The sequence below is a fragment of the Hipposideros armiger genome, unplaced genomic scaffold, assembly GCF_001890085.2.
Source record: "Hipposideros armiger isolate ML-2016 unplaced genomic scaffold, ASM189008v1 scaffold_638, whole genome shotgun sequence".
In the NCBI taxonomy this organism is placed as follows: Eukaryota; Metazoa; Chordata; class Mammalia; order Chiroptera; family Hipposideridae; genus Hipposideros; species Hipposideros armiger.
This window is the reverse complement of record NW_017731988.1, coordinates 331,626-359,449: the sequence shown is the minus strand read 5'-3', so window position 1 is coordinate 359,449 and position 27,824 is coordinate 331,626. Positions and strand designations below refer to the sequence as shown.

Below are 27,824 nucleotides of genomic sequence, written 5' to 3'. Positions count from 1 at the left end.
TACACTGTCATCTGAAGTGAATAAGGGTGCCAATCCAAAAATATAACCATTCAGGAAAATTTTGCCAATGTAATAATATTTATATGAATATTTCTTTGATTGCCAGTTATATGAAAGTTTTTCCTTATGTATTAGTCATTTGTGTTTCTTCCTTTTTGAAACATCTGTTCCTATTTTTTGACAATTACTAACTACCTAAGGGCTTCTTAAAGACAGTAACTCAGTTCTCTCTCTTCGTCTCTGGAATTTAATCATTTCTATACCTCTCTGTGGCTGCAATATTTGAGTTATATACAGAGGGTGCAAAAAAAAGTATACACATTTTAAGAAAGAAAAGAACTATTAAAATTGTAACACTCAATATATACCGATAACAAAAGATGGATACATCACGTTTGACTTCTGCAATTACAAGAGGTGCTCAAAGTGGTTACCATCAGTGTCCAGACACTTCTGATTACAGCGAACTACTGCTTGAGCAACGCTGACCAAAGTGTTCACTTGTATATATTTCTTTGGCACCCCGGTGTGTGTGTGTGTGTGTGTGTGTGTGTGTGTGTGTGTGTGTGCATGTGCATTTTTTTTCTTTTTTGCAATTGCTTTCCAATTAAAGAAAATTGAGCATAAAAGCCAAGACTATAGAATTGAAGCCAGAATGGATCAGGGTTTTAATTCCAGTTCATTGTTTAAGTATTAGTAAACTTGAAAATAGTGTGTATCCCATAGCAAGAGTTTTATTTACTCAGTGATGATAAAGTCCACTTATCTGAAATGTTTGTTAAAGATCACATGAGATGATGAATGTACTTTGCATTGCCTGACGTAAAAAAAATACTAAAAGTTCATGTTGCCATTACAGTAGTTGTACTACAAGTGCATTTAAACTTGCTCAAGTTGAACTATGTTTTGCAGATATAGAAAACAGCTGTACAAGAGAGCTCACAAACACAGGTGCAATAGGCAACTTGACCCCAAAGCTCATGGGCCCTGTAGGAGTGAGACAGAGCTCGTGAACCTATGCTCCCTCATATTTCATACAGCATGGCCCCTAAATGCAAGCAAAGTGATTACTGCATCTCACATCCAAGCAAAGCAGCAGCAATCTCTTCTAACCCTGGAAAAACACCACGCACTGGGTTGGACTTAACGAGAGAGTTGATCTCCAAAGCTATGCCTTCCTAAGGGATTTCTCAAGGACTTTTTTGACTCTATGAAAGTTTTACTTGAAGTCCTGAGTTTAGAATCTAAATATCAAGCATAAGCTATGACTTCACTATATTGTGGTGGTGATGATAGAAGAAGATGAAAATGAAAAAGAAGAATTCAGCCTGCCTTGGATATTGCTCCCTCCAATGTTTCCATCATTTAAACTGTCAGTTATCTGTTAAGACTACAAAACTGAAGATTTATTCCTTGAATGTTTACAATTATTCAAAGATTCCTTCTTCATTACAGGACACAGTAAAAACGTCTTTGCAAGCCAAGTTCCCCATCCTCAAATCCTGCCCTACTTTACTTAGCTCAAATTCTGCCCCCAGCTACTGGCATTTCCCTGGACCACCGTGTCTTCCTACTTTTGCTGCAGAAAGCAAAAATTAGACTAGAATTCCCAGCCCACCTCACCTGGATGGTCAATTACCTGCTCCTCTGTCCCCTGTACCTCTCCTCTGCTGTGACACCAATCACACAGATGCAACTGATTGGTTAACAGGTTGTTACCTGAGCACTATGAGCACAGACCATGTTCTTCATCTAGAATCTAGCGAGGGCAGGTAGACATGCACAAATATTTGTTCGTTTGGAGGTGACGAATATGTTTACGGCATAGATTGTGGTGATGGTTTTGTGAGTATATGTATATTTATCTCCAAAATTCACCAAGTTGTATACATTAAATATGTGCAGCTTTTTGTATGTCACTCATACCTCAATAATTTTTTTTAGAAGTTTGTTGAATAAACGAATGTGAGGGGTGAATGAATGAATATAAGGGATGAGAGAGTAAATGGGAGGGATCGAAGAAAAATGTATCCTGTAGAGAAAAGTCTAATAGTACTCCAGGCTTTCACTGCTACAGTAGCAAATACTTTAACGTTCACAGAATTATTACTGATGTACCATAGAGAACACCACAGCTGTCATCATCATCTTTAGCACTAAATAGGTTTTTGAATATTATTACCTCCTCTAAAACCGAAGCAGGGAAACGAGTTTAGAGGGGTTAAGTTACTGGCCTAGACGCCTCCAGGGAGCCAGTGAGATGGGGCTAAATCTAGGTCTGCCTGTGCTCTGAACCACTGTACAGAAATACCTCCCCACGCTACCCACCAAACTCTGATTTTAACAAAGAACATGTATTTAGCACTAAATTCTGAAAGAAAAGTAAAGGCAACGTGTGATGTGGTTTTGCAGCACTGATTGAACAAGGAATGATCCTGACGATAGGCGTCCTTCAATTTCTACCGAATAAAGTAGGGGTAACAACACACTCCTACTGGATCACCTGGATTCTTATCATTTGTGCCTCAGCTTATATGAGGCCTCCTCAGAAAAGCATTTCCTGATGACCCAATCTAAAGTTTGTCGCCCTAAAATCCTTCTTTAACACATCATGTGTCTTCGCATCCTTGTCACCGTTTGAAATTACACTGTCCACTTATTTGTGTACTACTGTGCTTATTCGAAAATAACACCAGGTCTTATATTAATTTTTGCTCCAACAATCTACATTTATTCATTTATTCATGTACAAAACTCTACATTTATTCAAACAGTCATGTCTGGCTGATGATCTTAACTGGGGCTTATCTTTGGGGTAGGACTTATGTTACGAGCATCCTGAAAAATCCTGCTAGGGCTTACTTTCCAGTTAGGTCTCATTTTTGGGGAAACACAGTATGTCTCCGCCCTTTATTATGTAAGTTTCACTAAAGACCTTGCCCATTGTGTTCTGTGCCCTATCCTCCTCACCGGCAACACTGCCCAGCACACAGTAAATGCTCAATAAATATTTGATGAATGAATGCAAGGTAAACACTGATAATAGTAACAAAGTCCCCCGTGCTCTCAAGTTGGAGCAGGTGGGTGCGGTGAGGGGAGCGGAGGAAAGGGGGGGCCAAGTAAGCAAATACAGGTTGTATGTCTCCAGTAATGTCCACAGAAGAGGGTACATTAACCCACACCAGGAAAGTACTGTCCCGGTGACAGCACCCTACAGAATTATATTCGTCCTTCAAGCTGTCCTTCCCTACTGCTCCACCCCCACCTGCTCTGGGCTCCATAATCACCAACCAACATTAGGATCATCATTTTACTTCCATAGATATGGATGGAAGGGAGGGAACATGCAAACTAAAAGGCACAAATATCTAGTTGGCTTGGCAGTTATACTTTTTTAAAACTTTAGGCATTTATAATGAGAAATAGATCTGTTTCTTACAGCCTTGGTTATTGAGAGAATCCTCTTTCAAACCTGCTGTCCCTCTGGGCATACTGAAAATCACATCTGTGCGATTTTAGGGTAACACCCAATGCTCTGCTCCTCAGAAGGGTAGCAGCGTAGGAAGTCAGCAGACCTTACCCATATCTTTGCATTTAACATGCAATACTCAACATTAGCTGTTTTTGCAGCTCAAATTTTGTGACCCTGGACAACTTGCTTCATCTTTGTGGGTCTCAGATTCTTCTCTGTAAAATCAGAGAGTTAAAATGAGAAGGTCCTGACAGATCTTTAAAACATGTGAAAATAAAATACACATCTAGCAATGCATATATAATAAGGAGCTAAAAACTCCAATAGGTTCCATCTGTTTGCCTTATGGAAATACATCTTGCCTGGTGATTTCATTAATCTGAGTTCAGGACCAGGAAATTGGTAAAAATTTTAAAAGAACACATGATTTAAAAAGACAAGAAGGAAGAAAGGAAGGAAACAACTGCTTACAGGAGAAGTCAGTAACTCCACACATTTGTTACCAAAGAACAATTAGCCCCACAGAGTAGGAGTTACTGGTAAAATAGGGAACTTTTCTAAGAATGAGGTATTGCTAGACACCCTTATACAACTCCATCAAGCCAGGCCTGGGCTTAAGGTGGTGGCAGCTAAGAAAGGAATGAGGGCTTTGCATGAAATTGTGTCAAGGATGTGCTGCTACCTACACAGATCCATTCATTGGCTCTGTATAGAAAGTTTGCCTTTTTGTTTTACAGGGCAGCATAGGAGTAGCTGTAAAGACAGAAGAGGAAGTATCTCAGAAGACACAGCTGCTGATAATCAAATATATGACACATTCATATAGAGAGAAATCCTGCCAAATGCGGCGAACAACTCTGAGCCATAGCTTTTGGGTGACTACATCGTTCACATGCACTCTTTATAGCCTTCACATCCTGTAGTTCTATATTTAATGCGGTAATGCAAAGTTTTACTAATGCACAAAATTAACTCATTCTAAGCATTTCTTGAAACCATGGCAATATGGAGTGGTAGGAGAGGGCAAAATAGGGCAATTTTTGAGACATCTATTTTTAAAAGTCACATAGACTGTAAACAGCTCCAACACCAGAGACACGTGAGCACAGCATCAGCAATGACAGCATCTGCAGGTTCTCCTTCACTTCAGATCCCTGAAAATCCTATCTGTGAGACTTCAAGGTGACACCCAATGTTCTGCCCCTCATAAGAGTAACAACGTAGAAAATCAGCAGACCTTATCCCTTAGCTTTGCATTTAACATGCAATATTCAACATCAGCTATTTCTGCAACTCAAGTTTTGTGACCCTGGACAAGTTGTTTCATCTTTATGGGCTACAGGTTCTTCTCTGTAAAATGAGGGAGTTAAAATAAGATGATCCTGACAGCTCAGACAGCTCATGGGCCAAATGCACCACAATGACCAAAAATAGCTAACTTCAAAAAATGGATTATAGGGGCCGGCCGAGAGGCTCAGTTGGTTAAGAGCTCGCTCAAGAGTTTGAGCTCTGAGCAACAGTGGTTCGAGTCCAGCCTGAGCTGAGCAGCCGCTGAGCTGCCAACAGGTAGCAGCATGGCTCAGATAAAAAAAATAACAATAAAAAATAAAATAAAAAGGATTATAGGGGCGGCCGGTTAGCTTAGTTGGTTAGAGCACAGTTCTCACAACACTAAGGTTGCCAGTTCGATTCGAACATGGGCCACTGAGCCGCACCCTCTACAACTAGATTGAAACAACTACTTGACTTGGAGCTGATGGGTCCTTCAAAACCACACTGTTCCCTAATTTTTAAAAATGGATTATAGGGCCGGCTGAGTGGCACGTTGGTTAAGAGCTGGCTTGGGGTGCCAGAGGGCCCCGGTTCAGATCCCACATATGAGGCCAGTGACACTGCCCTCCACAGCTTAGATACTGAACAACAGCTCAACCTGGAGCTGGGCTGCCGTGAGTTGCTGGCGAAGGCGTAGGCTGCTGCCCCTGTGGCAGTGGGTTGCCATGGGCTGCCGTGTGTAGCCAGCAGCCACCGTGAGGAGCTGTCCAGAAGCCGGCGACTGATCTGCCTCATCCGGGAAGAGCGCAATGATAGTGCCAACTTGGGCCAGTGAAGCAATGTCCTCCACAACTAGACTGAAGAACAAAAGGACAGCAACTTGTCTGTTCCATTTCCCCCAATTCCCCAGCACTGTTCCCATCCCCCAATTCCCCAATTAAAAAAAAAAAAAGGATTATAAATCTGTACCGCATAAGGAAAATAGACAGAAAGACTCAATTTAGAGGTTAGACAGACTATAGCAATAAAATATAGGAAGAAAAACGTAAGAATTTAATACCTCTTTATTGGCTCTGTGATCTACTTGTTCAGTTATCAGTCAAGTCAGGCAGCGTTCCAGCATGTGTCGAAGGGAAGAAGCAGAAAAGACTCAACTATTTGTGCTGAACTAGTGGTGGGTTGATTTGCTGTCTACTCAGACTCCTGGATTTGAATCACTCCCAGCACTCTATTCAGAGTTTCTGATGTGTTCATCCATATAACACTTCATAAGAAATAACTCTGAACAAGGGTAGCTTTACATATTCATAAACACAAATATAAACTTGTCATTTAGTAAAATCTTAAAGTTGTACTGAAGGATTGAAGAGCATCATGCCATCCAAGAGTTTGAAGAGCTGGAAGAACTCACTGAAATCTAGCACCTTACCCCACCCTCACCGACAGGGACAATGAGAACCAGGAAGCAATGCTTCACAGCAGACCCGAGAATTCCGTATATTCTAAGCTCGTTACCACAGGCTCTGGACACGGTGGGGGGTCTCCCCACTGACAATTTTTGTGAATGGACGTGTATACCTCACCATGGGCAATAAGAAACACCAGGTCCCAAAACCACAGCCCTTCAAGTGAAGGGCACATCACATGACCATGCCCTCTTCACCTTCAGGTACATTGTTTGGCACTGCAGGTGCTCCAGGGACCGTCTCTGCTGCCCACTCCTCTTCACCAATCTCAAAAAGTGTAACCCTAAGCTTCTTGTCAGTGGCTGATGGAACTAAGTGTTTCCAATGCACTCTGAATGCCTTCTGGCTTTATTATGTAATTACTCGGAAAACTTAGTCAAGGAACATACTAAGAAATATGCTTAAGAGTGAAAAATGAATGACTCTGTGCCTGCCAATACCCATAAAACGTTGGGATAAATTCCGACATAAACACCCACTTAACAGCACACAAGCATAACTTTGACTCAGTAACAATAAAAATAGTAACGAAATTCACAAACACTAGAAAAGCGTATAGATTTATCCTACTTAATGCAACTGCCTAGGTGACCGCATGCCAGACACACAGATGCTCACACACTTCACACCCATTCACTCGCAGGCTTTTTCAGGTTTGCTTTCACACTATCTCATTTCCTTCCAAAACTTCCATTGCTTATAAACGATTGACTTCTATGTGTAAAAATGTTATCTCAATACTACAAGATTAACCTTAAAATGTTTGCAGATGCTACTAAGGAAAATTTCAGGCAGGCACACGTCTATTATTATTGAAAAATATGCTTTCTAGAGATAGTATATCCCCAATTTTATGTTGCATATAAAAATATTTAAATACTACTAATAAGGTATATAGACCAGTATGTGCAAAAGGTAAGAATTTTAAAGTCAACTACAATTAATATCAAGAACCCACAACTGGCAGTCGGTCCTAAAAACCTGTTCTCGAAGTAAGCACATGAGTCCTTGACCAACACAAGGTTACCTAATTTTATCCTATCATGAAAAATAAACAGAGTCTATTAGCGATGACCTTTTCTGGCTCTCTGAGCAGACACTGACATGAATGTCCAAGATGACAGCTGAACAGCACAATTAGAAGAGCTAAAGCTGCAGAAGCAAAGCCTGTCCTTGCAATCCTTCCTATAGCAAATAAAAATGGCAGACCCAGCTTGACTCACAGAGCCCTGGCGGTTTAAATGGTAGAAAAACTTACACAAAAGAAGTATCCAGAGTATAGACAGCACTCTTTTTGTTTTTCACTTTTATATTTTAGGGCACAGTTTTGGGGAAGGGGATACAATGCTGCTTTACAAAGGACATAGAAGTCCCTTGTTTGAGCTACCAACCTCTTAACCACACAGAAAAATGTCAGTCATCCATTTGTTAGCACCCAAATCTCCTGCTCTGCTTACAATATGTACCACACATTTGAAGGGGCTGTTGAAACAGGAAAACAAAGGAAGCCCTTGAAATAGAAGCAGACCTTCCTAGTTTTGCCCCTTCCTTTATCAGGGTGCCTGCATGTCTGCCGTTAAAGCACTGTCACATTGTTTCCACATGCTTAGGCCCTTGAAACTTGTGTAAAAGCATTGCAAAATAAAACTGCATAAACATCATATTTCAAAACATGAGCTAGTGATGGTAGGTCAGTCATGTGGGCCAGAACAATCGTTAATTAAATCATAACCTACAAATGTCCCTGACCTGAGACATTTTCTTATTTGAAGAACAGGCATGGAACACGTGGCAAGGGCGTATTTCAAAAGAATATCAGTAAAATTCACTCGGAGAGACCACTAAAAATGATTGTCTTTTTTGCCACTTTCAGGGGGTCATAAAACAATTTCACAGGCACAAAAAATTTTTTTAATGATTAAATAATAATTCTTTCATTTTTGCAACATCAACATGTAATTGAACGGGCATAACTGAGCTGCTTAAAATCAATACGACAGGAGTGTGTAACGCTGGAGATTTCTTCTAGAAGAGCTTCTAGCTCCCTTTCCTTCAACCACATGGGAGATAATACCCCACAGCAAACATAGTACAAACTGGACACATAGTACCAGGGTTACTTACCATACAAAAGCTGAATTTATTCCTCTTGGTTAGAAGTCACAAACGGTCGCAGTAAAACTCCCTTCATTTGTTCTTCCAGTGAGCCAAATCTAGCCTCCCATTAACCCAGTCCATTGCAGATCATTTCGCACAGCACATGCTCCCCGGCTTTCCCCAGTTCCCAGCCCAGCAAGGATAATCACATTCCGGCGGGGAGTGAACAGATGGTGGATTCCATGGTAACCAGCCCTCCTAAGGCGATTGGTAGAAGTGTGTGACTACTGCTTATTGGGTAACAATCGCTGTCTTTGTGCGCCAGCCTTGCAAATCCTAAAGGAAGAAACATATAGCCACTCACATGTGCAGGGCTTGCCTAGCAGGTGTTTGGCTCTTTAAACAAGGCAATGCAGGCCAATTAAAAGCTTCCCAGCAAATCTGCCCTTCATGGTACAAAGTACTAACATTGCAGACAGTGTCCATGGTTCACTCAACAAGAACGGTCACAATACAAACAGGAAACAAAACTGGAAAGTTAACTTGAAAATTTATAATAAAGCATTCTAGATATAAATTTAAGGTGGATCAGCAAGTTGTTTTCTGATATGCAATGTACATCAAAAGTGAGACAGGTTTTGTTTTTAGATTTTTTAAAACAAAAATAATTTTCAAATTTACAAAACTATAGTATCTTAGTTTGAAAATAACAGTTTTCGAAACAATTGTTTTTTAAATCATAATAATTTTTGGAAGAAACTTGTTGTATAAGTTCATTTTACTGTGTTTGTTGATGGGATGTGGGAAAGCTATTGAAGTTAAAATTTTCATTAGAGCCTTACCCAATTATAGACTTGAAAACTCTTGGTTATGTACTCTATATTGGGTTTCCCTCCCTTGCATCCATGAAAGTTAAATGCTGACTCAGCAGGAAAAGAGCTTTCTTCCAATCCATGGTGATTAATCAGAGTAAGATTAATGTAAGATTTCACTTGGAAGAGTGAAATGGATGAAAACCAAATACACCACACCAAAATTAACTATTTGAGATAATGCACAAAAATAGATAAGCTCTAGGCGCTCAAAAAGTCCATCAAAAATGAATTTTTAAAAGGGCAAGGAAAAGAAATAATTAGGAGAAGCCTAAAGTGAAAACAAAACAAAACAAATATGGTAAGCTGTGACTAGATTTTTTAGGTATTAATTGCCTCCTTACTTTGTAGTTTCCCCCTATATATTAAATTTAGCATTTCTTTTACTTGATATGAACAGAAGTAAGACACAAATATTGAAAGGAAAAAGACAAAATTATTACTTGCAGGTGTTATGATTCTATTCCTGGGGGGAAAAAAATCAAAGAAACCAAGTCAGATATTATTTATAGTACCAGAAGTTTAGTAAAGGGGGCAAATATGAGGTCTGACAATTATTGGTGTACTCATCCTAGAAAAAAGTGCTACATACCTCATGGCTGAATATCACTTTGAGGTACTCCCCTTGGGAAGCTATGTACCAACACCAGAGCCTAGTCTGCCCTTCAAAGCAATTTTGGAACTCTTTTTCTGGAATGTCCATCAGCTGTCATCATATCACCCCTGATGTCCTGAATGTCATCAAAATGTGTTCCTTTTAATATTTCCTTTATCTTCAGTAAAGAAAGAAGTCATCAGGGTCAGATCAGGTGAGTAGGGAGGGTGTTCCAATACAGTTATTTGTTTACTGGATAAAAACTCCCTCAAAGACAGTGCCGTGTGAACTGGTGCATGGTCGTGATGTAAGAGCCATGAACTGTTGGCGAAAAGTTCAGGTTGTTTTCATCTAACTTTTTCACGCAGCCTTTTCAACACTTTCAAATAGTAAACTTGGTTAACTATTTGCCCAGTTGGTACAAATTTATAATGAATAATCCCTCTGATATAAAAAAAAAAGGTAGCAACATCGTTTTGACCCTTGATTTGGACTGATGAAACTTTTTGGGTCGTGGAGGATGGGCTGACTTCCATTGTGCACTTTGATTGTTTCAGGGTCGTATTTGTACATCCATGTTTCATCACCAGTGATAACATGGCCCAAAACATCGTCTTGCCTCTCCAAAAGGTCTTAGCAAACTTCGACTCTCCTTTGCTTTTGTTTATTGGTGAGCTCCTTCGGGACCATTTTTTGCACACACCTTTCTCATGCCAAGATTTTCAGTTAAGATTTTCCTAGCTGTTTCTCTATCAATGTGTACTTGTTCTGCTATGCTTCTCACAGTCAGCCAGCGATTTTGACGCACAATTCAATGAATTTTTACAATGTTTTTGTCAGTTCTGCTTGTTACTGGCCGCCCTGACCTCTCTTCATCAGTGACGCGTTCTCTCCCCTCAGAAAAAACGTTTAATCCATTTCTACACTGCTGTTTTCTTCATGGAATTATCCTCATAAGCTTGGAATAATATGTCCCTGATTTCACTTCCACTCTTGCCAAGTTTAACAAGATATTTAATGTTTGTTTGTTGCTCTACTTCAAGCTCAGACATTCTCGTGATGGCACAGAAAAACACGCAACAACAATAATGAACACCATTCAGCAAGACACTGCCATGCATCGACACAAACACAGCTGTGAGACACTGATATACCAAGGTTATGAAACCTTACCGAGCTGTTTCTACAGTGCTGTCAATGTAAGCGCATGGTGGCAAGTTCTCAGACTTAATTGTCAGACCTCGTGTATCAATATACGTAATTTCTTTATAAGAGCAAAACCTACTAAAATACAAATGAAACAGGGTTTACTAACAATTGTAACAAAAAGTATATGACACTTGGAAATAATATTATCAAAAATGTGTGTGATATATGTGGGGGGAAAATGAATGAACTCTTATTGGGAGAAATAAAAGGAAAACTAAGTGGACAGACATAAAATGATGCTGGATACAAAGATCTATTTTAAATATGCCAAGTCTACCCAAAAGACTTCTAGTCTTCTAATAAATTTATACACATAGTCTTCTAGTAAAATTTCCAATGTAGTTTAAAAAATGAATTTAACAAAGTGACTCTGAAGTTTATTTGGATTTTAAAAAAAGATGAAAATACCAAAGAAAATTCTATATGAGAGGAGTAATGGCTAAAAGCATGAACTGTACCAAATTTTAAAAAAAATGTGTTATGCCATGAATATTCTGATACATCCTTCATTTATAACTCCAGACTCCTATATCTACCTAGCTGTTTAATAAATACCTCAAACATAATATTCTCAAACTCAGCTTCTGATTTTCTCTCCAAACCTGCTCCTCACAAATCCATCTTTGTTTTTCAAAATGCCAACTCCACCTTTCCAATCCCTCAGGCTAAACTCCTAGAAGTCCATCGTTGACTCTTCCCTTTCTTGGATACCTCACATCTAACCTTACAGCTCATGTTGTGGGCTATTTCTTCCAATCTGGCCACTTCATACCACCTCCATCCCTCCTACCTAGGCCACACCATCTCTCACCTGGATTCTTTAATAACTTCTTAATTAAACAATGAAACTCTCTGCTTCCCCCTTGCCCCATACAGGCTGTAAAACCTAAGTGGATAATGCCAATTCTCTTCTCAAAGCCAACTTTTTTATTGCACTAAGAATAAAAGCCCAAATCTGTATGATGGCTTAAAAAAACCTTAATAACCTGCTCTCCTCCACACCACTAACTCACTTAACTCATCTCCTACAGCCCTCTCCTGCCTTCCCTGAGCTTTCCTAGTGGCATCTGACATTTTCTCCTCTTGTCTGCATTTTTGCAGTAACTTGGACGGTAATGGCGTTTACCACAGGCCAGAGTTATCTGTATACATCTCCCCTTCCAGACTGTGATGCCCTCAAGGCCAGGACTGTGCCACTCTGCAGTCCGTGCTCCCAATGCCAAGCAAAGGTCCTGGCAACACAGGGAGCACTTATCAAATCTGCTCAATGAATAACAGTTTGCTGCAGAATTTTTTATTCTAGTGCAAATTTAGAGGCAACCTGAGAATCTAATAATAGATTAATAGTTATGCATATAAGAGTGCATACAACTTGATAGAATATCATGCAGTTATTAAAACTATGGTCATAAAAAGACTATGTGGCAAAAGGGAAATGTTCATGGTATGTGAATGATAACGTGCTATTACTGAGTCCTATTATGTGCAAGGCACTCTAATAAGCACTTTACAAATATTTTATTTAAGTCTCACAGGGACTAGGAAGTACATATGAGTATCCTTATTTTTTAGATGTGGAAACTGAGACTCAGAAATTAAGCTCTTTGCCTTATAACTTATCGCTGAGGCTAGAATCTCATTTGAGACCAAAGCTTAGGTCTAAGTCATTACGTTACTTAGAAAACACACCCGAACACTCACTATGAGCAAGTGTTCATAAAAAGGAAAGGATTCTTAGCAAACAAAAGCCTAGGTTACCTACCTCAAAAATTTAAAATCAGTTGTGAGAAAGAAATTTTGGTGATATTTTTCTCTCATTTGCCACAATGTTTAATGTCAAGTAATAATTTTCTAAAAATATTATTCCTCCTACAGATATTTTTCAATGTTCCTTCCATTGAGTTCGTGGGTGGATCTACTAACTAGCAAGATCCAATATAAAAACTAAAAAAGAAGCTGGCTCACAGTTTCTAGAAGATTGAATCTATGAAAATTACTCAGAAAGGAAAACAATGGCAGATCTAAGACAGGCAAGAAAGCAGTGGTGACCTCTTCAGCTCCACACCTCTGGGTGCTCTGACATTGTCTCCACAATGTCACACTGCAAGCCACACTGCCCAGAACCTAATACCAGGGTCCCCAAAAGTAGGCAGCAGGGTACGTGACAAAGAGCCAGTAATCCCTATAAAAAGGTGTTGGAAGCAGAGAAGCCTGACAGTCTATCTTCTTCAAACAATCAGCAGGCAGCAACCTTGCCTAGGATCTGCTGTAGCAGCCATTGTGCGGCTAAGCAGTGATCAGACAACCTTGGAGTTTTGTTCTGCCTCCCCTCACCACTGAATACACCCCGTTTCATTCACCCTTACTCAGCCTGTCTCTTTTCCTTCCTTGGTAAGAAGCTTCATACAAGAAGATATTTTAAGTTAGAGGTTCCTAAACTTTTTGAATCACAGAGTCCTTAGCATTCCAGCGACTTCTTCATGGTGCCCCAGGACAAGAGCAATCCCTAAAGATCTCCACTTATTAAGTATTGGGTTGTCGGAAAAGTCATGACGTATTGTTTCTACATTTTTCTTTGCAAAAATGCGCCATGACTTTTCCGACAACCCAATAGTTAGGCATAAACAACTTAACTGTTTTTGACCTAGCAACTTGGCACCACTTGAAAATATAGTATAAGACAATTTCAAGAAAAATGAAAAAATGTATTCCATCCTTAACTCACTACCACTGCTTACTAATGGGATATGGGTGCCTGTTAGGCCCTGTACAGCCTCTCATGCCTGAGGCTCATATCAGACACCGCCATCCTCATTTCCTATTACACGCTAATTTTTCACCAGGTACTTGCCTGTTATCACAGTGACCCACCAAAACCCCAGCTCTGCAAAACTGATCACTGAAAGAAATACAGTACAATCTAATACTAAAACTGTGAGCCCCCTGGAGCTAATAGTTTCCATAGTGCTCAACAGACATCTCTGTGTTTCCCTTGAAACTTCAAAATACCCTGTAGGTACACCCTTGTGAGCTGGCAGTGCTGCCCCAGAGCACCCAGGCACATACTTTGGGAATGATGTCTTTAAGCACTTTCGTTTTTGTGAAGCCAATGATAGAAAGACTCCCTAATTAGAAATTCAGAATCCCAGACTCTTGTCCCTGCTTAGCCAGCGGTATGACACGACAAACCATTTACTCTCTCTGGTCCTGTGCACCTCAGTCACAAAATGAGGGAGCTAGGTTAGATCATCTCCAAAGACCTCTTCTAAAATAATAAGAATGAATGTTAGAGGACGGAGGGTTCTTTCTCATTCTAACCGGTTTCAGAGGAAAAGGAGAAAGGGCAAGAGCAGCAAACGCAAGAACAAATATTTATTTCCTAGAAGGAAATGCCATACTACAATTTTCTGAGTACAACCCTTAGATCTGGTGTGACAAAGGTATGAGCAGCTGTTACTAAAATACCAGGTGAGACGGCAATTGTACCTGCACAAAGATACCCCCGTGTTGGGTGAACTTTGAGTGACAGGGCTGCCAGCTCTGCTCTTTCCACATTCTCTTTCTACTCTTGCTGAAACTCCTTCTCAACAAATGGTTTATATCATGAAGTGACTGGAAATTGTTAGGGTTGTAGTCTGTGACAATGAAAAAGACTCAAATTACCTATCCTCATTGGAGATCAGGTTTACCATGTAAGCCTAAAAAGCACCAGAGTAAACAACAGAGTGAACCAGTCACAGATGCTGAAACATAAAATACACCTGTAAAGAGGTGACATTTCCTTAGATATTTTCAGTGTGTTAGCATGAGTTTTGTATTTTTACTGAACATTCTATGCAAGCTTTTTTTAGACTTTTTTTCTTTTGCAGTTATTTTATAAAGATGATTTAGAACAAAAACGTATTTGCAGGGTACAGAGTACTTTATACGTAAAAGAAAACACATTGAAATAAACAGAACTTTGTCCAGTTTGCAAAGGGTTAAGGTGATGGCGTAGAGTCTAGCCTGATTTTATGGAAGCATTTTTTAAAAGTGTGCCCATCAATCCTCTGTCATGGTTAGCATTTCTGAGAAAAGCTTTCCTTTCTGGGACCTGCCCAGGTACCACACTGCAAAGAAAACAAGTGTTTGAGGAGGATAAGTCATTGTAGAGGGGGTCTCATATTACCAGCCCTTGTTCAATAAAGTCCAACTGTCAGGACTCTAACCCAGGTCTACCAATGCCCCAGGGATATTTTTTAATTAAAACAGGAAGTCAAATGAGAATAATGGGATCCAATTCTTCACATTAGATTATTTGTTGCTGCCTTCATTAGGATAATATTCCCTCTCCTTCCAAACCCTAAACATTGACTCTAAAACAGAAGTGGAAGGAAATTATACAAGCATCTGGGTCCTGATGTGCTGCCTTCCACATTCTTCATTCTTATCCACATTCTTTCAAGAAGTGACTCATCCAAATTAGAATCTATATGTTTAAATTATTCTGTCAAGAAAATTTCTAAAATATATGAAAGTGAAGACTCTCTCAGGGAATACATATGTATAATATAGTATATATTTAAGCTAATATATTAATTACATTAGTAAATATACTTATGTTAATTATTTGTGAGAGGATGTGACAAGTGAAAGAAGGATTAACAACAAAGAAGGTTCTATAAACAAGACTTAGGAGATTCTACAATTTGCAAAGTTCCAATCTAAAATCTATAGACACAAAAAGGAAACATTGTTTTCTTTCTCTTGATGAGTTTGTAATATGTTTGAGAGCAAAGGCTTTTTTACCTCTTGTGGGTGGATGGAAATGGAGCTAACAAGCTAAAACAGTGATACAGGTATAGCGCACTAGGTAAGCAGCAAAGATACATCATACAGATATGTCATCCCATAAAAATTACCAAAATATCAACATTATGAATCTTCTTTTTCATATTTTAGGGGCTGAGATCAGGCCAGAATGAAAATTATAATAGGTTTGGTGCTCATAAACCCAACGCTCAACAGCTAATCCTTTTACAAGGATCAAAAAGTATCCAGAATGGGCGGCCAGGTGGCGCGTTGGTTAAGAGCTGGCTTGGGATGCCAGAGGGCCCCCGTTCGGATCCCACATATGAGGGCCAGTGACACTGCCCTCAACAGCTAAAATGTTGAACAACAGCTCAACCTGGAGCTGGGCTGCCGTGAGTCGCCGGCAACAGCGTGGGTTGCCACATACTACTGTGTGTAGCCAGCAGCCGCCGTGAGCGGCCGTCCAGGGGCCAGCGACTGATCTGTCTCACCCGGGAAGAGCACAATGATGGTGCCAACTTGGGTCAGTGAAGCAACGTCCTCCACAACTAGACTGAAGAACAAAAGGACAGCAACTTGTCTGTTCCCCTTCCCCCAATTCCCCAATAAAAATCTTAAAAAAAAAAAAAGTATCCAGAAGGACCAAAGCATGTAAACAACTGTTGCTTTAGACCAAATTTACAAAAAACTGTTTAGCTTAAGTTCTACAGGGTTTCCCCTGCGAGGAGAGAAAGCAATATAATGATCAATGGAACCCTTATTGTTGAAACCTAGGGATTTATTTATGGCTTCTAGTCTAGCCTTATAAAATCAATTCTCTCTAACCTAACTTTTACCTTTCTATTCCAAGTCCAAATCCCATAAAGAGGAAAGAAAGTATTGAAAAGAGAGTAGCCAAGCTTTGTGGGCAAGTGTCCTTTGGGGCTAGGATTGAGGTGTATCCAACTGGAAACATTTGAAGGTGTCCGAGCTTGAGGTGTGTGTTTGACAGGGTGTATGTGGGCTGGATGGTGTGTGTATATATGAGAGTGCTCAGGTGTGTGTGCAGGGGGGAAATACAGGGGTGTTCTGAAAAGCTTCTCACTCAGCCCTGTAAATTATATCTAAATGCTTTGGAATCTTTTCTAAGGTAACCAGAGGAGAACTGGTTGAACATGGGGCAAATCATGGTTAATTAATGCTATAAATACAGAGTCCCAAGCTCTGGGCTGGAATAGGATATACTGATAAAAATTCTTGCCCCACAACTTATTCGTGGGATGAGTTCTCTGCTACAACCACTAAGCTTTGATCTAAGAAACAGGCATAACAAATTGGGCACCTTTCTCTCAAAAACATGTGAGATCACATTAGGTGAACTCTCTCTGAATGCCTGGCAAGCTACAGCTGTACAAAATTTTAAACACGTTTAAAAGGGGGCAAGGGTAAACAACCGTTCACTCTGTGAGCCAAGAATAACAGAGGATGACTTCCTATTGCAGAAAAAAGCCATGAAGTCTCTTTCAAAACAAAAACAAACACATAAACATACTTGGCTCCATTCATATCCTTGTTAAGTTGTCTAACCTTGTTCCTTTCCGTCTCATTCATGCTTCTCAAAAGATGGGAACTCTACAATCACTACCTCTACTTCCTCACCTCTTAACTCCTCAGCCCACCTCCGCCAGACCAACACACATCTGACAGTGCTTCCACCAAGACCAGCAGGGACATTCTAACTGCCGAATCCACAGTTCACTGTTCAGTTCTTGTATCCCCAGGCTTCTCTGAGTGCGTCTGACAGAGCTGACCTCATTCTCTTTCTTGACATACTTTCCTCCGGGGTCCCTCATGACCAACTCTCCTGGTTCTTTCTACAGGACTCTCTTCAGCAACCCCTTTCTTCATCCCTTTCTCCACCTTCTCCCTCCTCCATCACATCCAATCAATCAGGTAAGAGCCATAAATGTTCATAAAACAAACCACAAGTAAATGGGTTTAGATGTTACATAGCAATTCATTGGCAAAATATGAAGTCATCAATTCAAACACGGGACCCGGGTGACTGACTAGAAGCTTTTAATCTTTATAAGAAAACAAGTTAAATAATATCTTACTGAGTATATGGTTGGAAGGGGGTAAAAGGAAAAACCTTATCATCCCCTATGAGCTAGTGCAGGTAACAGCATTGAAGGAATTTAAATAGCTCCCTGCCAAGTCCCATTCCTGTTTCAGGTTTTTACACTTGCCGCTCCCTCTGCCTAGAACATTTTCACCCAGATGTTCCTCTTGCTTCCATAACACACGTCCTGCAAGTCTGCACTTAGATGCCACTTCCTCAGCTAGGTCTTTCCTTCCTCCCAACCTCACCTCTGTTCCTTTCTATCCATCCCAGTGCCTCGATCTGTTTGTTGTTGTTTGTTAGCACTTATCACTGCCCAACATTAGAGTACATGTTTCTTTTTCACTCATTTTACTTTCTGGCTTCCACCCTCGAAGGCCAACTCCATGAGGACAGGGGCTTTGTTTTGTTAACCAAGGAATCCCCAGTGTCCAGTGGTTGCCTATTACAGAGGCTGAAAGAACAAACGAGTAAAAAATGGCAGAGAATGAATGAAGACGATGCTAAGTCTGGGCTACCCCACTACAACTGACCCAGGAAGTGACCATGGGACCAGGTCATAGACACATCTGAGCGACTGGGAGTGCATGTGGGTGACGAGTTCTGAAATAAGTCAAGCAGCGAGTGTGCTCTCTAGTCTCAAAGAACCAGTAGGCAGGAAGCTTATGTCCAAGGACTAATGAACTTTACTTATCAAGATACCACAGTTTCTCCAGAACAACAGAGTAGAGTTCAAAGGGAAGATGCTTGGCAGCCCAGGAGATAATGAAGGACCCTACAGAGCTCACCGATTCTCTATACTCATAAAGAGAGGTCCACATAGCAAGGCTGTAAATCAAATGAAAAAAAAAATTTTAATCTTCTTTTTGCAGTTCCCTATTTCCTTGCTCTCCAGGGTGGCTGGACAATGACCACAATGATGCTAGAGCTCCATTTTCCCTGGCTATGACCTATGAGACTTTACCCTCATGACCTAAACCTGGCAGTCATTTAAATCCCAATATTATTCCAATGAGCTCACACCATGGAGTTTTCCTCTTGAAAGTACAAGCAGAGTCAGCTGACCTGGGAGTCTGTTACAGCCAGTCCGTCAATAAGCACTCAACTATATCCTGTGCGTCTCCACCTTCACTGTCTGTCAGAGGAGAGCAGGGCTGCTTGTGCTTAGGGCAGCACCAGCTGTACACCTTTGTCAGAGCTAGAAGAAATGCTCACTCCCATACATGCTTAAAAAACAAAACAAAAAAACTTTATAAGTTAGAAATGCATATTCATTGCAAAAAATTTTTCAAGAGAATAAGCAAAAAGATAATTAATGCACCTTACTCTCATCACTCAGCCATAACCCCTATTAATATCTTGGGGCACTTGTTCCAGATTATTTTCTGAACATTCATTTACCTGTACACATGGATAGGTCACAAAAATTTTATTTTTTCAAAAGCAATATATTATACATCCTGCTTTATTCTTTTATTAAAAACTATAGCAATTTCAGATATATGCTCTGTTGAACATATTTCTAAATATATTTAAAATGTGAGGTGCAACTAATTATAACTGCTAAGCTCACTGAGAAAAATTTCTGCTTTATTCTCTTTAACTTTTCCAAATATTTCCATTAAACAATAAAAATAACTAAATGACAAAAAAGTAACATGTTTTTACAAATTACTGAAATAGTGGAAAATTAACATCACCTATAAAAGCACCTATAAAAAGCATAATCGTGATTAGCATTTTAATGCATTCCCTTAAAAGCTTTTGTATAACACATATCAGGATTTGGGATTTTTCTGAACATTGTACACGGTAAAAAATTTTCTGAAATCATTTCAAAAGAAGAGTTTGCTTCAATTTTTTTCTTAATCATGTCAGGGTAGTTGGGGTTTAAGAGAAGACTTTGATATGTAATTAAGCTACTTAACTTATTTTATAGGGGTTGGCTACACTCAGGAACATAACTTCTATAATGGCCCAATAAATATCTGTACGTTTATCTCAAGTTTCTTTAAATAAGCAAAACTCTCTGCCCCAAAAGACTTGTAACATGACTCAAAAGAGACTTCTTTAATTTCAGCTGATGTACAGTTTTCTCCTGCAGGTTGAGCTCTTCACTGTTCAGAATTACTGTCTGACTTTCTAAGAAGGCTTTCCAATAGCCTCCTAAATGCTGTTCACTTTAGAGGATTTTCAACTGTTAGCTAAATGCTGGATCAAACTCTTGAATTTTAAGAAATAATTGGGATGCTACAATTTAGGTCTTTCTTTACAATCAGACAACAGTGTTCAATAGACTGTACACACACACACACATATTGCCCTGCCATCAAAAAAAAAACACAAAAAACAAATTGCCATTGCTAGAAAGATAGATGTTATTTCTGGTTTAACTCATACAAGAAATTAGGATTAATGATTTTAGGTTAAAGTAGCATGCCGTGAAACAATACAGCCCATACTTACACCCAACATGCTTTAGATGTTCACCAAGGAAACCTTGAGGCAGTCCTAATCACATATAATTTCATAAACACAATGAATTAAAGCACTCTTATTTCAATAGGGTATATACATTTTTTGCAAGGAATCAGAGAGAAAAATCAAAGGTTCCTTAGCAAAGAAAGAAGGTAAAAAATTGTTAGATTTCTAAAGGGAAGTGAAACTCTCTACTTAATTCCATGTCCATCATTCAATTCAATTCTATTTAACATTTACCAAGAATGTTATGTCACCTGCAGATCACAAAAAGAGCTTTGAAAGTTATTCCTTGCCCTCATGGACCTTACAGCCTAACACAGTGGTTCTCAGAAAGTGTGGTTCCTGGGACAGCAGCATCTTGGCATTCTTTGTTAGAAGATTTTACATTGAAATTCAATTCCTTTAGTAAGGCTATTCAAATCTCTATTTTTTCAGGGTTTGTTTTGTTTTATTTAGTTTGTCTTTGAAAGGAGTTTGTCTATGTTATCTAAGTTGTAGAATTAACATAAAGTTATTCATAATAATCACTTATTATCTTTTTAATGTCTGTAAGAATCCTGATGTTGGAACAGTCTTCTCACATTCAGCTTCCGTCTTGATAGGGAAATATCAATTTTATTAAACTTTTCAAGGAAACAAATTTTTGTCTCTTTTATTCTGCCTGTTCTCCATTGTATATTTTTCACTTTTACATTATTTTTTTTTCCTACTTATCTTTGGTTTAATTTGCTCTTTTTCTAAACTCCTCAAGCAGAAGCTCAGATCACTGATTCTAAAACTTATTTTCTTTCTAATATAAACTATTGGGTTGTCAGAAAAGTCATGACGTATTTTTTCCTATGTTTTTCATTGCAAAATGCATCATGACTTTTCCGACAACCCAATAGATATCCACATGACACAAAAAAAACCTGAATCTTGATCCCTACCTCACATCTTTCATTAAAACTAATTTCAGATGGGTCATAGACCTAAATGTCAAAGGTGAAACAATAAAGCTTCTAGAAATACTACAGGAAAGCATCTTTATGAACTTCAGATAGGCAAAGGTTTTTTAAAAAGAACACAGAGACCTAACTTTAAAGGAAAGACTGAAATCGGACATCAGTATTCAAAGGACATCACTAAGTATAAGAAAGGAAGACTTACAGGAGATTAAAAAAAAGTTGTAATTCAAAATTAGGACAAAAGACTAGACCCGGAATATATAAAGAACTCAAACAAAAATCCAATCCAATTTTTTTTAATAATGGGCAAAAGATTTGATTGGGCACTTCACAAAAGAAGATCTCCAATAAGCATACAAAAGTCATTAATCATCAGAGATGTGCAAATTAAAATCACAAAATGGTATCACTAGACATCTGCCACATGGCTAAAAGTTTGTAAAACCAACAGGAAGTATTAGCAAGGAAGTGGAACAACTAGAATATTCACACACACCAAAACCATTATGGAAAACCTAGGCAACATCTCCTAAAGCTGAACATATGCATACCCCATGACTCAATAATTCTACCAAGACACGTACAATGTTTCATCATAATAGTCAATGTCCACCAACAGCAAAATGGAATTAAAATACTATTCATGACAACAACAAAATTACTGTTACAATGTGTAATGGATAGGCCACAAGCTTTTGTAATAGATGATTTTCAGCTTGAATTCCAATTCTGTTATTTACCATGTAAGACTAACTATGTAGATATGAGTATATAACTTCATTGAATCTGCTTTCTCCATGTGAAAAATAGGATCATATCACCTCTCTTACAAAATTATTCTAAGGATTAGATATAATGTACGTATAACACAAAGCACTGTGTCTAATAGGTGCTCAATAAACAGTAAGACTAGGATTTAGGAAATGTAACTTACATCATTTAGGATCAATTACCAATCCCTTTTATATATAAACACCTTTCCTATAAAATAAAGGTAATGTTCCACCTGACCTGCCAAATAAATACATAGCATTTCTGAGTTGCCAACTCAGTTATCAGTAAAACTATCCAAGAATCAGGTCATGGCATTTTATTATTCAGCTACTCTATGAACCCCATATGCAACTGCAGCTGTCCATTCTAATGCCAGAGGATCAAATGAATTGGAAAGATTAAACATATGGGCAGGAGAAATGCCAAGAAGTGTGTAAGTGCTGGACAGATGTACAGTTGGTTCAGTTACAAAGCTGATCCTCAGAATGCTATGTGCACTGTATCGTGCTCTGCAGAGCAGTATATGAAGGTGGGGAGGCCTGAGATACAAAAGAAAGGAAATAGGGGGGAAAAAACAAACCCTAGTAGTACTGCAGTTTTTGGCCTAATTCTGAGTCTCCTTCAGCCTGATAAATAAATCTATTCTTACTTGTCATTAGAGAATAACACATGTAGGTCCTGTAATAAATTCCACTTTGACTTTTTTTAATGTAAAATATGTGTGTGTGTGTGTGTGTGTCTGACATTTAGTAGGAACCAAATCCTCAATTTTAAAGTTACAATAAAAATTAGGAGAAATTATTATTTCTAAGTATAACACATAGTCAATAAAATTTTACTCTTTTATAAAGAAAAGTCAGGACATTAACTGTATTACCATCTAAACTAGCGGGGGGAAGACAGAGGCAGGGCAAAGAAATAAATTCCTGACATCTTGAAATCAAATTTTCTGATCCAAAATAATTATTTGAAGAAGAAGATTCGAAACATCCATATTTTGATTGTGTATTACCCTAGCTATTTCTCCTCCATTAAAATTTATCGTCTTGCCTTTAAAGTTTTAAATAGAAGACTCAGAGTACTCTCAACTCAGTTCCATTCATTCCACAAGAAAGGTCAGTGTTAGATCTTAGTGCAAGTCTGTGACAAAGGGGCTCTAAACAATGGGAATTTGGAACAACAAACTTTTTCTTTCTTCTGTAACTAAATTATTGGGAGAATCTCAGGCCACTTCTAACCAAGTGCAACAAAGAAAAACTTTGGCCAAAGCCTTGTGAATTTGTGTTATTCAAGCACCAGTATCTTCACAGCCCATGCTGGGTTCATCTTGTATGAATGGATCTAGTTTTCCATTCACACGAGGCCTTTGGCATAGAAGCACCTGCCTTAGTTAGGTAAGTCCTCCTGCTGTTTCCCTTAATGTTTCACCTATTTGCAAAAGTTCTCCAGATCCCACGCCAGTTTGTCTCTATGAAGAAAGCAATGTAATCCACATTTGAAAAAGGTATTACGTAGGCTGTCTGCCACATAGAAGTAAAAACTTTTTTAAAACGTGAGATCCATAAATGTAAACAAGCATGGCACCCAACAGATTTCCTTAAAATCCTAATTCAATATTTGTCCTTAAAATTCTTAGGTCAGGCTATTATTAGAATCTTAAATAAAGAATAAAGTGGGATTTTTCCCCAAGGCACCTTGCAAGACAGTCTTTAAAAATGGTGGTGTTCTCAGTTATTTATAATCCAAAATCTTGAAAAATTTTAACTATCTAACAAGAGAGGACATGTTAACTAAAATAAAGCACTACTTTGTAACAGAATATTATATAGCTATTATGTTTTTAGTAACATGAAATAATTTAATGTTATGTGGGAGAGACGGAAAGCATGACTTTTAAAAATCCATCTACATTATCCATGTACAACAAGCAAAACAACAGATAGATACAAAGAGAAAAAAACCACATCAAAATGTTACCAGCAGCTTTACCTGGATGTTTCATTTCTTTCTCCTTTACTAACCAACAAAAATTTATATTTAAAAATGTTTTTCTGAACAAAGACATTCACCTAAAACGTTTTTTTTTAGTTAAATATAAAAGATCACAAGAACATGAAAGGCACAATGATAGAAGGATCTAGTCAACTAGACTTCACATTCTAATAAATCATATGTAATTTCAAGAAATCCTGAAACTTGTGCATTACCAATGTACCTTGCTACAGTTTTAGAAGTAGAGAAAATTTTATCCCTGAATAATTGGTGATTGAGAAAACATTAAGTGCAAAAATAAGCTCTAAGAAACTGGCTGAAGTATAGATCTTATATGTTAGTAACGGAAAAAAAGGAAGAGAAATAGAAATTAGAAATAAGAGGAGAGAGGCTGTAATATAAAGTCTCACATAAGTAGGGTCAACAGTGATTGCACTTAAAGGATAGCTCGCCTTCTCTACTGTCAGGAAACAAGGCTGTACTATGAATCCACAGGGAACAACCATTACCTCAAGCAAATAGTACGTGGACCATGAAAATAAGAAAAAGTACTAAAAAGTACTGTGTGCTAAAATCATAAAACCATTCTAAACAAGAGCCATGATAACTTTTCAATAATTATCCGAATTACTTATCATTTAGTAGTGAACAAAAAGACAAATACCAGTTACTTCATCTACTCATATAGTTTACACACACAAAAATTTCAAATGTTTTTACCCTGAGATATTTCAGAAATGGAAATTGCAAAAATAACAATACTTACAGCCCCCCATAAAGGATTCCTTTCAAACATCCAGCGGTGCCTTTTACTCTTCTGATTAATCATTATTTCCTGCTCATGGAGGAATGATTTGGGTAAAATCTATAGGCATTCTTTATTTAGCTATCACGCACACGGCTTCTGTTCGACATGGTAAAGAACTAACTAATGGGAAGTGCAGAGTGAGGTTTCATAACTATTTCTAGCAGTGATGGAGCCTCAAAGAACTACGCAAGTAATGCATTTCAAAATCCCATGTAGGTCTTTCAAAATGTGGTGAGAGAGCTCTAGAATACTGTGGTAGAATGGGGAGATGGGGCCGACTATAATACATGTGATTACTGTATTTAGAGTATTTTACTGTATTTACAGCCTTTAGATTTAAAACAAACTATCCTTCAAATTTAGGTGTTAAAGGGTCTTGGGAAATTTTTTTTTTCATGGTCATTAGAAAGTCCTAAGAAAGACTACATAATAAAGCCATGTTTAAGTTCTCCATCTCCCCCAAAGCAAATGGGTCCCTATTTCCTTCATAGGTCCTTTAGCTATCCCAAATAACTTTTTCATAAAAACACATCAAGATTTTAAAGGAGGAAAGGCACCCATGACCAAATTTCTCATCCTTGCCCTGATTACAAGAGAAAACTATGGATTGAAATCTATGTTTTAGTTAATATATCATATAACATAGACTTCTCAAAACACCTAAAGGTTTATCATCACGTGGATTGAATGATTGATTATATAATTCAAATTCTAATTTCCCTTTAATGGGATGTATAGACAGATGTTCTAGTCAAATCAAACTATATCATACCTGGACTCTATTCAACTTTGCAATATCATTTCTTCCAATTACTGAGTTTCTGAAAGAACAACAAACTGAAAATAGTATGCCATCCTAAAGTACTTGAGGAAATTTTGATGGTAAACTTAAACAAACATTTAATGTAGCTTACAAATCAAGTGGAAGCATGAGGGAAACTACTTGCGAAACACACTCTAAAATCACTAAGTCTTAGAAACCCTCCCATTGTATGGATAAGAAAACTGAGGCCAAGAGTGTTAAGGTAGGATAAGACATAGCCATATTGACGTTAGGAAGACAAGCTATGTACATTTCAAATCTTCTGATTTTTTTCAGTACAATTTCCATGGCATTATATTTCTAAATCAGCTCTTTCTTAAACATGCGGTCAATCCAGCTTAATACTTTCACAGGTGGTGATTTTGAGCGCTAGTAACCTGCCTGCAACAATCACTTGCTGTCAATGAATGTTATTACAAGCTTTAAGGCTGATCTTTACATAATGAAAGTAAAGAAACATAGCATGTTCGTATAATGTGGTGGCCTCCAATTGGGAGCTAATGCTGTCCAACCTTCACCAATCCCAGCCACCATCATCACCCAGGTCAGCTGAGGGCTGCGGTGTCCCCTGCAGAGTCAGGGTAGGTTCATACAGGAAGTGTTGGTGTATGTGCTCAGCCATGAGTGATGGAGTCAAATGAGGACTGTCAGCACTTTTGGTTCCCTCTCTCTAGCTCAGAGGAGTAGCAGGAAATGTAAAACTGGCCATATGCCAGTGAGCTATTGGCTAAAACAAACCGCCCCCACGCTACCACAGTATACAAGCGGGTCTGGGAGCATCCTAATGAGTATGTTGGCTCTGGTTCTTGACCTCTTTTTCAATATTTTAGCAGTTTGGTAGGCAAAGATAAAGAAAGTTCATATGAAATATTTTCTGATAATTTGACATTGTATGTTGTAGATATTTTACATATCTTTATAAGTAACCTTTTCACAGTTTATTCAGATATTGTGCGGATACAGCTATAGAAATATACTACAGGGCTTGTACTAAAATAACATTTCTCTCATATGTGTGCTTTTACTTTTTTAGTTCGCAACATATTTTGGTCTGCTAGATTTTATAAAAACAGATTTATTCTTGTTGGCTTTAAATGAAGTGATTTTGATAAATTTAGTCATACTCAAGGTTAGCTAAATTTGAAAATGGCTTTAGGAACCATTATATTAACCAATTTGTTATAAAGCTAAAATTAGTACCCCCTAAAAAAAATTATAATGTGGCCAAAAATAAGTCTTCCTAAGAGGAGAGTAAACAAAACTATTTATCTGATTCTAACACCACCATCATTTTATTCCATGTCTCAATAAAATTAATATTATTATCAGTAATTATAGCTGTATGCTGAACTTATTATGTGCTCTTCTCATCACAACTCTAACAAAAAGGTGTTATTAGCTCCATTTCATGGATGGTGAAACTGAAAACTAAAGTCAACTTCCCCAGAGAGTAAGCGGCAGAGTCACAACTTCAAAACCAGATCTCTAAAATGTAAAATGTCTGCTTATTCTCCTAAAGTTGTCTCAAAATTCTTAACCGGATGGAAAGAGAAAAACGTTTGCCCTATGCCTGAGTCTTCTTGTTTTTAACCCCCAAACTCAAAATCTAAAACTGTTCATGTCTGGTAAAGTAAACTTCCTCTTTCTCCATCATATGACTGTTTTCATAACTGAATTCCGCAAAACTTTGAATTTAATCTACTTGTAAACAAATACTTCTACACATAAACTAAAATCGTAGGATCATTTTAGAATATCTTATAGTCCACCAGAGCAATACTCGGTTTTAACTTACTTATTGGTTAGGAGAATGAGAGGAGTAAATGTGTCACTTCCTCAAGGTCACTTTGAGCCAGAAATAGAATTCTGCTTTAAGGTCTTTGCAAAACCACACTTCCTCTGCAATGGTAAGCTACCATTGGTAAGCTGGTCACTAAGAAACAGAAAATAACAAGAAAAATTACAGGATATTTAAAATACTTTTCCTGCTACTATCTCTTTCCCCTACCTGTCCATCTGTCTATTTTGCCCAGTTCCTGTCCTGTATATCCTATATTGCCATTATGGAAAGAAGCTGCAATGGCCTTGGCAGATGAGGAAAAAACACTTTTATTCCTATATCAA

The 27,824-nt window shown here is 38.3% G+C and overlaps 1 protein-coding gene across 4 annotated transcripts in view; it reads right to left on the bottom strand.

The window, feature by feature from the left end:
- The window catches only part of FGD4 (FYVE, RhoGEF and PH domain containing 4), a 219,976-nt gene that overhangs the window by 112,422 nt on the left and 79,730 nt on the right, over positions 1 to 27,824 (bottom strand). Inside the window, exon 1 of one of the 4 annotated variants that reach the window (XM_019625683.1) lies at positions 24,836 to 24,987. The exons of 2 other annotated variants lie outside the window; for them this stretch is intronic. In XM_019625683.1, coding sequence (XP_019481228.1) covers positions 24,836 to 24,845 — 10 coding nt within the window. In that variant the 5' untranslated portion in view covers positions 24,846 to 24,987. Of the gene's footprint in view, positions 1 to 8,334; positions 8,626 to 24,835; positions 24,988 to 27,824 lie in introns of those variants that run through there. One more of the 4 variants, XM_019625685.1, reaches the window with a different exon arrangement.